This window comes from Symphalangus syndactylus, chromosome 1 (genome assembly GCF_028878055.3).
Source record: "Symphalangus syndactylus isolate Jambi chromosome 1, NHGRI_mSymSyn1-v2.1_pri, whole genome shotgun sequence".
NCBI classification, from domain to species: Eukaryota; Metazoa; Chordata; class Mammalia; order Primates; family Hylobatidae; genus Symphalangus; species Symphalangus syndactylus.
Window position 1 is genome coordinate 59598233 of NC_072423.2, and position 13712 is coordinate 59611944.

The 13712-nt window shown below is 39.6% G+C and overlaps 1 protein-coding gene across 7 annotated transcripts in view; it reads left to right on the top strand.

The window, feature by feature from the left end:
* The window catches only part of CHST9 (carbohydrate sulfotransferase 9), a 279935-nt gene that overhangs the window by 172320 nt on the left and 93903 nt on the right, over positions 1-13712 (top strand). For 2 of the 7 annotated variants that reach the window (XM_055235445.2, XM_055235442.2), the window contains exon 4: positions 5717-5805. The exons of 4 other annotated variants lie outside the window; for them this stretch is intronic. In XM_055235445.2, coding sequence (XP_055091420.1) covers positions 5717-5805 — 89 coding nt within the window. Of the gene's footprint in view, positions 1-5691; positions 5806-13712 lie in introns of all 7 variants that reach the window. One more of the 7 variants, XM_063612667.1, reaches the window with a different exon arrangement.

Consider the following 13712-nt stretch of genomic DNA (forward strand, 5'->3'; position numbering starts at 1 on the left):
TAGGTCACATAACCCCTCTAAATTTCCATTTTACCATCCGTGAAATGGAGATAATAAAAACATGCAATTCATAGGTCAGAGAACTTCATAACACATGTGGAGGCATTTTATAAACTATAATGCACTTGGCCAGAACACATGCTGGGTGACCTCACTGAGCTCTTGTTTATAAAACAGGGACAAGCTGGGCATGGGGACATGTGCCTGTCATCCCAGCTACGCAGGAGGCTAAAGTAGGGGGATTGCTTGAGGCCAAGAGTTCAAGATTGTAGTGTATGATGATTATTGTACCTGTAAACAGCCACTGCAGTCCACTCTGTGCAAAACAGTCAGACCCTATCTCTAAAAAATCAAATAAAATAAGGATAACAGCACATAGCTTACACGGGTTACTGAGAGCATTAAAGATAAGGTATCCACCATGTGTGCTCTATAGATGGGAACCACTGGGTTACTGCCTTCTGTGAGTAAGAGCTTGTCTCTGGGGAAAGAGGAAAAAATTCTGCAATGGGGAAACAAGACAAGAAGGAGACATGGAAAAATATTTTTGAGCAGAATTAAAAGCCCATCCTGAAAACATGAGTTTGCAGGTACAGCCACACCTGTGTACTCTGGAGCAATCAAAATGAATGAGTTGATGGTCTGGGGTTGGGGTAGATCAAAGCAGGTATACTAGTGGCTGAGAGCAAGTGCCATCGAGGGGACAATTGGAAAAGCTGGCCAATGCAGATCTCAGAAGTTTAGAGGCCCTGTTCTCCGGCCTCAGCATTAGTTTGACAGAATGGCGCCCTTTCTTTTTTTTTTTTTTTTTGAGAAGGAGTCTCGCTCTTTCACCCAGGCTGGAGTGCAGTGGCGCGATCTCGGCTCACTGCAGGCTCCGTCCCCCGGGGTTCACGTGAATGGCGCCCTTTCTATTCAGAGTCCGCAGCCTGTGATCCTATGACTTGTTGTTGTCAAGTAAGTGAGTGGCTTATGCAAAGGACTGAGCAGCCAGATGCCTCCAAGGTTATATGCTGTCACCATCAGCTAACCTCCAGCCCTGATGCTACTGCTCAGATTTAGGGCAGTGGCCAGCCAGACTCCTGCCTGACCCTCCTGCCCTCTCACCTCCCACCCTTGTCTCACATCCCAACTGCAGCCTATTCCCAGCCTCCCCTTCCACTTGAACTTTCATTCTTCCCTAACACATAAGATAGTAAAAAAGCTGTCCACCTCCTCTGAAATAGAAAGGTAAAGTTTCAGCTAACTATTAATAAAAAGGAGCCAGACTGCATGCTACCTGCCCCTCACACCTTTAGCACCAAGTCTAAACCTCATTCCAGAATGTGCTTGTTGCAACAGACAAGATTGCACTTCCTCCCACACTTGGAAGTGAGTTATCTCACCATCCACTAGGAAAATGTTCAGTGTCCTCTTAAAATGTTTAGCGAGCCTTGGGGACCCCAAGAGAGAGCTGCCAAGATCTATCTTGATAGTTACTAAACTTACCTCTGAGAGAGATTTGAATTGTTAGAGCTTTCATCCTCAATTTGCCAAATGGCAGTAATAAAGGAAATATAGGCTATATCTTGCACGTTATTGACTCCTATTTTAATTAATGTAAGACACATTCCTCATTTGGGAGCATGGTTGATTCACTCAGTCAATGGCTATTCATTAAGGATATACCAAATGCAAGGTGCTAGCTCCTAGTCAAGATCTTTGGAGATAATGAATATAAACATCTCCCATGAATAACATTTGAAACATCTGGAAAAACCTATCCAATTAGATAAAATTCCAGGCTCCTGTGAATAGACAACTCCAAAGACTTATTAGGGGTTGAGAAACCCAGAGCATTTTCTTCTCTCTTCTCAGCCTTGGCTCCCAAAGCCCACTCTTCTGTGACTTCCAACATGAATCACGTGAAATTCACCTCCAAGCGCCTTGCTTCCTGTACATTTCTTTCGGTCCACTGTGGTAACCTGCTAATATGGAGATTGCCCCATGGCACATTACCACCCTCAACCCCACAGCTGGGACTTCCCTACACAGCATGAACCACACTGAAGTGCAGCCCTGCCTTTCCCAGGGTAGGAAGCACCAAGTAATGTGTCTCCTAATATGGTTTCAGACATTCTACTCTGAAACTCTCTCCCATTCTACAAACGCACATCAGTCCTTTCTCCAAGGTGCTTTAATCTCCTAGTGTCATGCCAGACACCCACCCCCTCCAGTGCCCTCTACAACTCCCATTTTATTTCTGCCTGGTTTGTATGCAGTCTTCATTCTAGATCTGCTCAAGAAAGCAACTCACCACTCATTAAAAACAAATGCAAAGACAAATATCTATTCATTTTATTTCTTTGACCCTAATTACACGCTCCTTCTATTTCCTCCTGTAATCAACATGTCTCTCATTTCTGGGTTCTTTGTGTATGTTCTTTTTTACTCTTGTTTCTATCCTTTACATATCTCACAGATTTTAGTACTCCTTGGAATATGGTCTTTTAGTTTATTTCCCACTTAGAAGAACACAAGACTCATCCATTCAGTGGCAAAGCCAACATTAGGGAGAGGTGTGCAGTGGCATGTCATTAACATGTTTTTCTCTCTTTTTTTTTTTTTTGCCATGTAGTGAAATGGTGTTCAATTTGGACCAGTTCTGTGAGTCCTTGACAGCAAGAATATAACCCAGACTAGCATCTCCGATTTGGAGATCTTGATAAAGTTCAAAGCAGAATCTAAAACTTGACTCTTCTGACTCTGACTCCTATACAGGAAGTCAGGAACTGAAAGAAAATACTTTTCTCTAACTCCTATACAGTTACAGGAACTGAAAGAAAATACTTTTCCTCTATTTTGTAAGTGGAGAGTAATTCAAAATCATTTCTTAGGGTCATTGAACTGAGAAATGTTCCTTGGAATTTCATGAAGAATATCTTGAGGCAGGGTTTATGTACCAGCAAAAGGATACACATATTCAAGGGTAATACCTTTTTACATATTGATAGCATACTCTCTCTCGGAGTAGAGGGCTGCTTTTGTGCCAAACTGCAGTGCCGTGTGATTTTAAAGCTGGAGTTAATCCTTGTAGGCTACTGTGGGTCCACAAACCGGCAGTTGGTGCCCTAGAGCTTTGCATTTGATAGGCATGTTCTCCTGGGCACGGGTCCTGAAATGGACTATTGTTTACCTGTACTCAATGTCTTTGCCCTCATTTGGCAAAGGGAGGGAGGTACATCATATTCACAAGCACTGCAGATTGCAGAGATACAGTTCCCAAACATAAGTTAAGACTCCAGCCCAGCACGGGGCGTGGCTCAGGGTATTTTCTCGGGCACACATTGCTAGCTCCTCTGCACTCAGTTTCTCCAGGGAATGAGACAAATTGAGAAGAAGGTGTTACGGTGTTAGAATCAAGGGTGGGGTTGTCATGAAGGTTAGAGGGTAAAGAGGGCGGGTACCCATCTCCTAAGTGTCCATATCTGGTAGGCCCACTCTCCTGCTGGCTCTCCTGCTTGCCTGGGGGCATGCTTCCCCTTGTCAGCCTGAACATTCTTTTCTGTAAATCCAGGATTACCAAAGTTGGTAGGAAAGGATAGTTAGAGACTTTTCTGCAGCCTTCCTAAGCTTTTGTGAGAATTAAGCCTTACAAATCTTATAAGAATTGATGAACATGATGATATTTTTTAAAATTCAGCATAAATCTTCAGATTCGTAGCCTAACAATCTCAACTGAAAAGCCCTTATCCTGCAGGGGAAAGAAAAAGTACTGTTTGCCAGCCTTATCTACTGTCAGACCAAGCCTTGATTTTCCAACAGTTTGTACATTCTGCACACACTTGGGCTGTCCTTCTCACATGTATAAAAATAAACTGTGAAGTTGTTGGGTTTTTTTTCTTTTGTAGGGGAAAGGGCTGTCTATGAGTATTCTTGTATGAAAATAATTAGCAAAGAAAAAGTGGCACCCTGCAGTTAATTTAGCTATTCTCTTAAATATTTTCCTGGTACCTGAATTACATGAACATAATATTTTAATAAGCTGATCTGCAAGTATTTTTCTCCTTCTCATTGAGGTTCGGAGTAATCTAAAGAGTCAAGGTTTTCAATCTTTTTCTCTTGCATTAAAATGATCTGTCATTTCCATAATGACAACACCCAAAAGTCAATTTTTGGGGCCTTGTTAAAGTGCCCCATAGAATAATTCAGTGGTGATGGAGATGGAGCTCTTCTCAAAGTGTAACTACTCCCCTTGCTGGCATAGTGTGGCAATGACATTCATCTCTGAAAATTTAATCTTAATTCTGGACAGGCTTTTTGGTTTTGGTTTTTGTAATACTTTATGTTTTTGAAGTTCACAATAAATTGAGGCTTAATCTAAGGAAACTGGATGCATTAATGTTGTCATCATACTTGATAAACTAAGTTGATAAATTAATAAAATACAAGAATTCTAAAAATGTTTCATATGCCTAGAAAGTAGGGAAGTATTCCAAATAGTGTTCAGTAATACAATTTTAAACAAAATAATAGAATCTCTTAATTTTAAAATTGATGTATAATTTACAATAAAACGCACAGATCTTAAGTATTCTCTCAATCCAGTAAAAGTTTTGAGAATTGTATACACCTGTATACCAGCCACCCAAAATAAGGTATTGAATCTGACACCCTGAATAGTTTTCTCTTTGCCCTTTCCAGTCAATTCCAATTCAAAACTTCATCACCTACCTCCCTACCCTTCTTCTACCTTCTCTCTACTTCCCAGGAAACCACTTCTTATGTATTTCACCATAGTTCAGTTTGGCCTATTCTTGGACTTAATATAAATGGAATCACACAGCATGTACTTTGTAAAGGCCCCTTTCACATGCCATAATATTTTTGAGATTGTTGCATATATCAATCATTCGTTCCCTTTTTATTGATGTGTGATATTCCACTATATGACTACACTACAAATTACTTATCCATTATCTTGTTTTTGACATTTGGATTGTTTCTAGTTTGAGGCTATTATGAATAGGACTGCTATGGACATTTTTGCACAGATCTGTTTGTGAATATGATGTTCTTTGATTTATGATGGGGTTATGTCCCAAGAAGTCCATCATAAGTCAGAAATATCGTTATGTTGAAAATGCATTTAATACCCAAATAATTTGTGATTAACCGTAAATTTTCCAGTGTCTCCTTGGTTTATTCTCTTTTTTCTGAGAAATATAAAGTAGAAATAGAAATTTGAGTGTTTTGAAAATTGTCAGGCTTGAAGTACTAGAAAAACTCAGTGTGAGGTTTGAATGTCCCATTTATGATAATGACTTTAGATAATGATCTTTATACCACAAGTGATTTTATAGCATTATTCACTGTCTTTCAGCAAGGACTTCAGTTCCAGGGAGGCAGAACATACTATTTCTGTTCTTTATCCTCATCTTTGCAGTGAGAGGATGATGGCAAATTATCAAACTCTCTTAATCACTGTATTGCATACAGTGATTTAATACTGTAAATCAGTATTTAAATAAAGTCTTTAATATCATACATGCATACTATATCTATCATCACAGATGTATACATACACACAACTATACAGACAGAGATTGATGTAGGTATAGATATATAAAACACCCTCATCACCTTTATTAAGATAATGTTCTAACACGACCTAGAGCTTAGGAAAGCTCTAACACTATTTCCTTTGATCAGTGTTTATTGACCCATATTGTGCTAGGCGCTGGATATACAGTGGTGAGCAAACGTCCAGGTACCTGACCTCTGGGAGCTTACTGTCTGAGGGGAGAGTTAATCAAGTAAACAAAGGTACAGTTTTTGATTTTGTTAGATTTTCTGCAGGGAAGCAACAGAGTGCTGTAAAGACAGGAACAGGGGCCTGCCTGTGCAGGTGGCATCTAATCACAGACTTGGATCAAGGGGGATCCAGCCATGTAACCAGTGGAGAAGAGCACTCTGTGCAGGAAAAGCAGCAAAGGTGAAATCCTTAGGCAAGTAAAAGCCACGTGTTCTAGGCCAAGGTAACAGGAGAGGAGAGAAACGGGTAGTGAGGTAGGAAAGAGGCAGTGGTGAGCATGCTGGTCATGCTCAAGGGTGATAGCAATGCAGACTGCTCTGCCTTTCAGCAGCTTATAAGCCAAGCCACACTCCTTACAAAAGAAGCATGAGGTGTATATAGCCATAATAAGCCAGAATTAATGCTTTTGTTTAGAGTGCCCAAAAAGCAACTTACATTTATAAGTGGTGACTGATAGCCCATGGCCGGGATGAGCAGGGTCAGAATTCTCAAGACAGGAGGTCTATAGAATAGTGAGACAGAAAGGGGGATGCTCACCAAGTGGGTTTGAATGTAGGATCCACCTCAGGTACATGTGCACACATATATTGAAGAAGTTTGTAGAAGGCCACGTGTCACATGATTAGGCTGAAGCAAAGCCTTGAAATAATATCCAGGACTTAGATTGAGACCTTGCGAGGGACCCAAATCTCACATACACCATCAATCTGAGGCAGGTAATATGGACTGCAGAGAAACAAGAAGCAGAGAATCCTACTAAAAAGGGTTTTAAAGAATTCATAGAAATGATGCAGAGTGATAAAGGAAAAGAAGGCCTGAAACCATGTGTGGAATCCTCTACCCTTTGGTCAGCCTAGTCTACTGGAGTATAGGAGCCCCTACATAACCCTCTCTGTGACTTTTGAATTTTTCAAGCCATTATTTCCTGCTATTAAGAAGTAGGTACACGTATGCTAGCATGTATGCTATCCCTCCACACAGAGTCGCCAGGAGAGGCAGGGATCTGTGTGACTGGATGCTCCCAACAAGGCTGGGGGCAGGCAGATGGATGAGCTGGGTGCAGAGTTCAAAGTCAGTGTCCCCTCCTTGATTCCACGCCCTACACGGGCCAGGCAGCATTTGCTTTCCTCTTCTCAGGTCCCTTCCCCTCACACTCTCCGAAGGATGTGCAGTGCCTGCACACACACACACACACACACACACATACACACACACACACACCCAACTGCCTCTCTGGTGATCATTTAAACTTCCGAAAATAAAAAGTATGTTTCTTTACACTGAAAAATTGGAGATATGTGCCAGGATGTCTAATCATGGGACATGAAATTCCAGGCCGTTGAGCTTGCATCACAGCCAGAATGTACCAGCTACAAGAATATCTTAGCAGAAAACTCTAGGAATTTTAATACTTTTTTGAGCTTTGGGATCACATTAGATATCTGCAAATGACCATAAATAAAACCTAGTTTTAGGAAGGGCTCAAATGGAAACAAGTATTCATGAAGTAAATCATTAACTTCATAGGTGGAGTCAAAAGACTAAAAATGTAGAAATGAATGAGTAAGGAATGCAGGGCAGAGTCCTCGGTGACCCCCACTAAGGACTGATAAAGAAATAAGCAGAAAAGAGACAATAGAAAAGAGAGAGACCCTAAAATGACAAAAACTGGGAAAGCAAAAAAAGGAGAGTATCACAGAAGTAAAGGTCAAGAAAATGTCTAGAATGTGTTGTGAATAGTGTTTACTACAATTGAGAAATCTGCCAAATGTAAATCAGAAAAATTCCCCCTTTTCTAGGGGAATGTGTACACAGAATATATTTTTCAATCAATCACTGTTCAATTTAAATGTTTTTTTCAGGAGGCGGACTGTATTTCTTATATAAATCCTCCAGTTTTTGATTCGCTGCTTTCAAAATCTAGAAGCAAATCTGTAGTTAAGCTTGGCTGTTTTCTAATGGAGCAGTTTGAGGGGCTCTTACAATATAAAATATATGTTCGTTGAGTTGGTTGCAAAAACATTCGTTTTAACAGATCTGTAATTCTTTAAAAGGTTTTCCATTCATTGTATTAGATATTTTTTCATACCTCCTGCGGCTAAATTCGGCTAGTTGATATCAACATGGAATTGGAACATAGGAGCATAGAACTAATTTACTCATTTGACTTTTAAATTAGTTTTGTGTGTGTGTGTGTTAACTAAAATTGAAATGTTTCGATTATGAGTAATGCCAAGATGAACTGGTACACTCCATTGACTTTAATGAAGTGCACATGTTCTTGTAGGCTTGTGAATGAGGGCCTGGTTGCAGAGTTCTTGAATCTTGTTATTTAACATTTGTTGCATTCACATGTTTTATTTATGATAATACCACAATCATAGCTTTGTAATTTCATTAATACAATTGAACTTAAATCTTATTTACCAACTTTTCCAAAGGGTTGATGTTACCAAAGGTGTGCCCAACCTACTTTTACATGAAAGAAAGAGTTGGCAATCAATTTATTAAATTCAAATTAGTTTACATTTTCTACATTACTATTATTTGAAAGGCACTGTGTCAAGACATTAATTTTCAACGAATAAACAATCATCTAGGAAATTCTAGGTAATTAGAACTTTAAAATGAAATTTTGGATTTTCTGTGACATAACAAAATGTGTATAATAAGTTAAATACAAAACAACACCTGCTGCTAATATATGCAAAAGAGAGAAGCAATTAGGAAAATCTTCAGTAATGATATTAATTGCACAGTACCTTGAGTAAGGCTCTTTGCTAATTTTTTTAAGTCAAGGAGTCGTTTCTTGAATTAAATCTTTAGAAGTTGTTAGAAGAGTGAAATATGCTCAGCTACTCATAAGTGTATTTGAATTTCATGTCATGGATCAGGGCCTCGGGCTCAAGCTTTGGCTTTCTTGTTTGTTTAATTATTTTTCCTAATTTTTTCATGCCAAACAAGTGATCAGATTATAAAAGAATATTTAAATAAACAACTGTTCACTCAATAGTGGAAAGGTAATGACATAATAATTCATGAATCTGCCAATGTTGTGTTCAAAGGGCTCTGAAATGAACAGTATATTCAGTACGTGTAACATGCTCTGAAAATTAGCTATTGCTATTACATGCACAGACTTGGCAAATATTATGCACCACACAAGTTCATGGAATGAGAAACTATGGATACCACTTCACTTGTTGCTATTGGATACACTGCATGTGTCATGAAAGTCATTGCTAATTGAATCATATAATCCTTTATTTCATAAATGACAGAGTTTAAGTGGCCCTACCCAAGCTCATACAGTAATGAAAGAATTAGATCTGGAAGGCAGGACTCCACTGTACCAGTTTGACAGAGGTATATGACAGAGGTGACATATATACACTATAGGGGTAGCCTAACATTTTGCACACTGTTAGGCCACAGTATGTAAAATTAGATCCTATGTACACTGTATTAAATTAGATATAATTTAATATCCAGTTTCATAGTTTACATTTGTTGACAGATGGCCATTAGCTATAATTTTTAGCCGCATGTCCAAAACTATTGAGAATTAAATTGACTTATAACTACTGTACCTTTTGTTTTATTTTGGACTCTGAACTTGGAACTGTATCACCTGGACTAGAGTTCTAACTTCACTACATCCTGTCTGTGTGATTTGGGAAAACTTGTTCTACCTTGCTGAACTGCAGGCATTTGTCTTTTTTGTTTGTTTATAGTTTCCATTTCCATGCCAAAGTGCTCTGTAAACTGTAAAGAACTACAGTTAACCCTGGGAACAACATGAGTTTAAACTGTGTGGATACAATTATATGTGAATTTTCTTCTGCCTCGTCCACCCCTGAGATAGCAAGACCAACTCCTTCTCTTCCTCTCCTCCCCTTCCTATTCAATGTGAAGACAAGGATGAAGATCTTTATGAGATCCACTTCCACTTAATGAATAGTGAACATATTTTCTCTTCCTTATGATTTTCTTAAAAATATTTTCTTTCCTCTAGCTTACTTTATTGCAAAAATACAGTATATAACATATATAACGTTAAAATATATGTTAATCGACTATGTTATCAGTAAGGCTTTTAATCTACAATAGGCTATCAGTAGTTAAATTTTGGGGGAGTCAAAAGTTATACTCAGATTTTTGATGGCACAGGGGGACTGGCTCCCCCCTAAACCCTGTATTGTTCAAGGGTCAACAGTACATAAATTATAATTAACAAATAGGAATGTACTTATGTATTTGTCAGTTTATGGAGTTGGGGGCATACTACTGGCATCAGAGTCTGGGCAGATGCATGCCTCCCCTTTCCCCAGTATCCTGTAGAAAGGCTTGCATGGGCCAAAGCACAACTAGATACATGTGGGCCTGTGTACCAAAAGAGGAGGAACTTGCTTCCGTTTTGCAAAGGGCAAAGGCAAAGGTGGTCTTGAAAGTAGAAGGCAAGCAATCTAAACTTCGGATCCAGTGTGCAGGGAATTGTCAGGAATCACCAGCAGCCAGCACCTGCTGGCCTTGTGGGAACTCTCCTGAAGAGGAGAAACTGGGAAGCAGAAGCCGTGAGTCTAGCTCATTGCCTGGCACTTTAGAGGGAAGCCCAGCTCACTCACTGGTATATTACAGTCTCCTTGAGACTGAGAGTTTGGAACCTTTTTAAGTAAGATAAATAGATACAATAGACAGCTGAGCAATTCAAGTTCAAAGGCTCCCTGAACTTATTTCTATTGTCTTCTCTTAAAAGATCTCCCCTTTGCAATTTCCACCCCTGTTCTGGGTGGCCACTCTAGTTTCCTGATGGGATTTCCTCATTCTAGCAGCCTTCACTCTGCTAACCCTGACTTGGCCCTCAACAAGTGATTTACTGCATGGTGCTGCTCTTGTCTGTTTTTATCCCCAGCCTGAGAATGGCTCAAAGTTTTCTTCATGGGGCCCTGGCTCTCCTATTCTGCCTGAGCGGCATCCCTTACCTTCCACTGATGGCCCTGCACGCAGGGCATTGGTGTGCCTGATTCTATGAACTGTTTGAAGCATGTCTGTTTACACCAATGAGCACTCTCTGCTCTGTTAAAATAATTCCTGCATTCACCAAGAGAAAATGCACCACTTCAGTGGTGTTTTATTATAGGAGTTTAAATAAATTAATGCATATGATTATAGGCTTGCTATTTTGTCATTCTTTTTTGACTTTATTTACTACATTGTCCAGGACAGACTTCCATGTCACTAATTACCCAAAAAGACCCGGAGATAAATCTTCCTGTGGCTTCAAGTCCTCCTTATTGTTAATCTCCATGCCAGGGCTTCTCAAGCTTGGCTGCATATCAGAAATCACCGGGAGCCTTTACAATGTCTGAATTCCTGGTCCCACCCCAAGAGCCCTGGCCTCAGCAGACCTGTCACTCCTCAGCCACTGCCTACCTGAGGCTGGTCTGCTGAGTGTATTCACCGCCCTCTCTTTCCTTTCCCCACCCATCTGCCCTTGAGACAACTCATGGCCATAATTCCTGCAAGTTACTATAGCTTCTGCAGCTGGTGTCCTGAGCCCCTTAGAAACAGTCCCAATCAGGAAATTCCCAATCAGATATCAAGATGGGGCTTCCCATCATCCCTTGAGACATTTCTGCTGATGCCAAAATACACAGAAATGATAGGTACTAATTCTTGAGTATGATGAGAGATGGGAACTCTCTCTCGTTCAATCCTCAGACCAACTCTATATCAAAGACATTATTATCTTCATGTTGTAGATGAGAAACCCAAGGTTCAGAGCAGTTTTGTTCCTCATCTACAGCCCCACAGGAAGCAGAGGAGGAGTTAGGATACAAGTTTGAGGCTGTAGGGCAGCAGACCTCACACTCCTCCCATTGCACTTGCCCTGTCTCTGTCCTGGTGGAACATCAGATCACTTGAGTTGAATGTAAGACAACTGTCTTGATTTCACCCTGACAATTACTTCAAGTCATGTAACATTCATGTGTGGCCAATGACTTACAGTAGACAAGAACACAGGGAGAGGAGGCTGTTTTTTTCATATGCCACTAAAATTATAATAGTCTAAAAGAAGAAAGTCGAAGTGAGGAAAAAAACATAGACCATGAGAGTGACCTCCCTTAAGTCCCCAGGGCTAAAAGTTAAGAATATGAGATCTCCCTTTCAGCTGTCAAGTATCATTTTCTGATCTTAAATAAATTTACTTCATATGAAAAAATTATGTATCTTCAGACATGTTATAAAGGAGAATGATTCTGAGTATGATAGAATTATATTTAAGTAAAGAACCTAGTAGAATTAGAAATATTGCAGTCTAAGACTTATAAGGCTTCACAGAAAACTGAGGTTAGAGGGTTAGATATGTGAAAATAATAAAACAAAAGTATTACCTTTTTACTTTTGCTGGTTTAATTTAGAAACTATGCCTTCTGGTTTTACCTCCGAGGCTCATGAAGTGTGTATTTCTGATGCAACCCCAAATAATTTACCGTGGATATGATTCTACCAAAGGCAAAAGCAGAAGAAAAGAAAGTCATAAAGTGGATGAGAGGAAGGCTTCTTCACAGTTCAATAATGCCAAAGAACTCAGAAGCTTTGTTTCAGAAGATATGTTTTTTATTTAAAGTGTTTGATCGTACCCTTTTCAACAGAGCCACAGAATAATAAAAGCTTATTTGATTTAATTTTCCACTTCATTACTGCCCAAAGTACAGGCCCAAGTGAAGGAATGCCCTCACAGATTGCATGCCATGTGTCAGAAATTTATTACCATACTTACTGACATTACTTCACCCACCTATCTATAATATTTTAACTCTGAACTGAAAGAAGGGAAATTATACTAAGACCCAGACCTTAGCCTGATGATGACTTGGCAAATTCCATTAGTCCAAAGATCTGTGCTTATTTTTTTCAGTAAAGGATCATGAACAACGAATTCAAATTATCCAGCATTCATTAAGCAATAATGAGTGCAGAACACCATGCTAGAAAAATGAGCATGTAAATGCCTGGCCTCCTCCTAGGAAAGAGTTCTTCGTCATGTTCATAGAAACTCCAAGGCCATTATTTTACAGAATGGGCTCCTCAGGACACACACTTAACCATTGTAGGTTTTGTCATCCATAAAATAGAGTGTAGTCCAGGCTGGAGGGGAGATGAAACTGTCTCTACGATCCTTTTCAACGTTAAAGACTTGAGATTCCATGACTGACTCAGAGTTACAGATTGTTACAAATTGCAACAAAATATTTAAGCAGAATCAACAGGACCCCCTTTCTTCTTTAAGTCCTTGATATACAGTGCGAAAACCCTACCTGAACTATAGAGGTATATTTCTATACGTGTGGGAAAGAAGAGCACAGGACAAGAGTAAGAGCACTCGCAAGTGATTCCTTTGGTTTTCAATTCTGAGTTTCAGTATTTTTGACAAAGGCAAGGAAGAAAAAAAAAAAAAACAATAGAACAGAACCAAAGAAACAAGAACTTACTGCAATCCTGTCTCAAGATTGAAGGGCCATTGAAGATTCAACTCTCCTGATGATGGCAGAAGAATGGAATGCCAATATTCCAGAATACTTCCTGTGAGCCCAGCACTGTGCTAGGTGCTAAAGGAATAAGAAAGCAACCGAGATAGGTAGGGAAAAGAGATAGATACAAGAGGACAGGGGGAGCAGTTAAATGAACGACTGCCTCCTAGCCTAGCAAGGAACTCATTTAACACTTTTTGCAATTTATTTTCACTTTTTCCAATTAAGGATTGTCAACTTAAAGAAAGATCTGCTCAATACACACTGTTTCAAAGCCAAAAGATATATTAAGTGGTGGAGAACTACAAACTAGAGAAAGAACTACATTTAAATTGATTGGTTTTAATATAGCATGCTTAAGAGGGACCAAGTGTAAGAGGGGA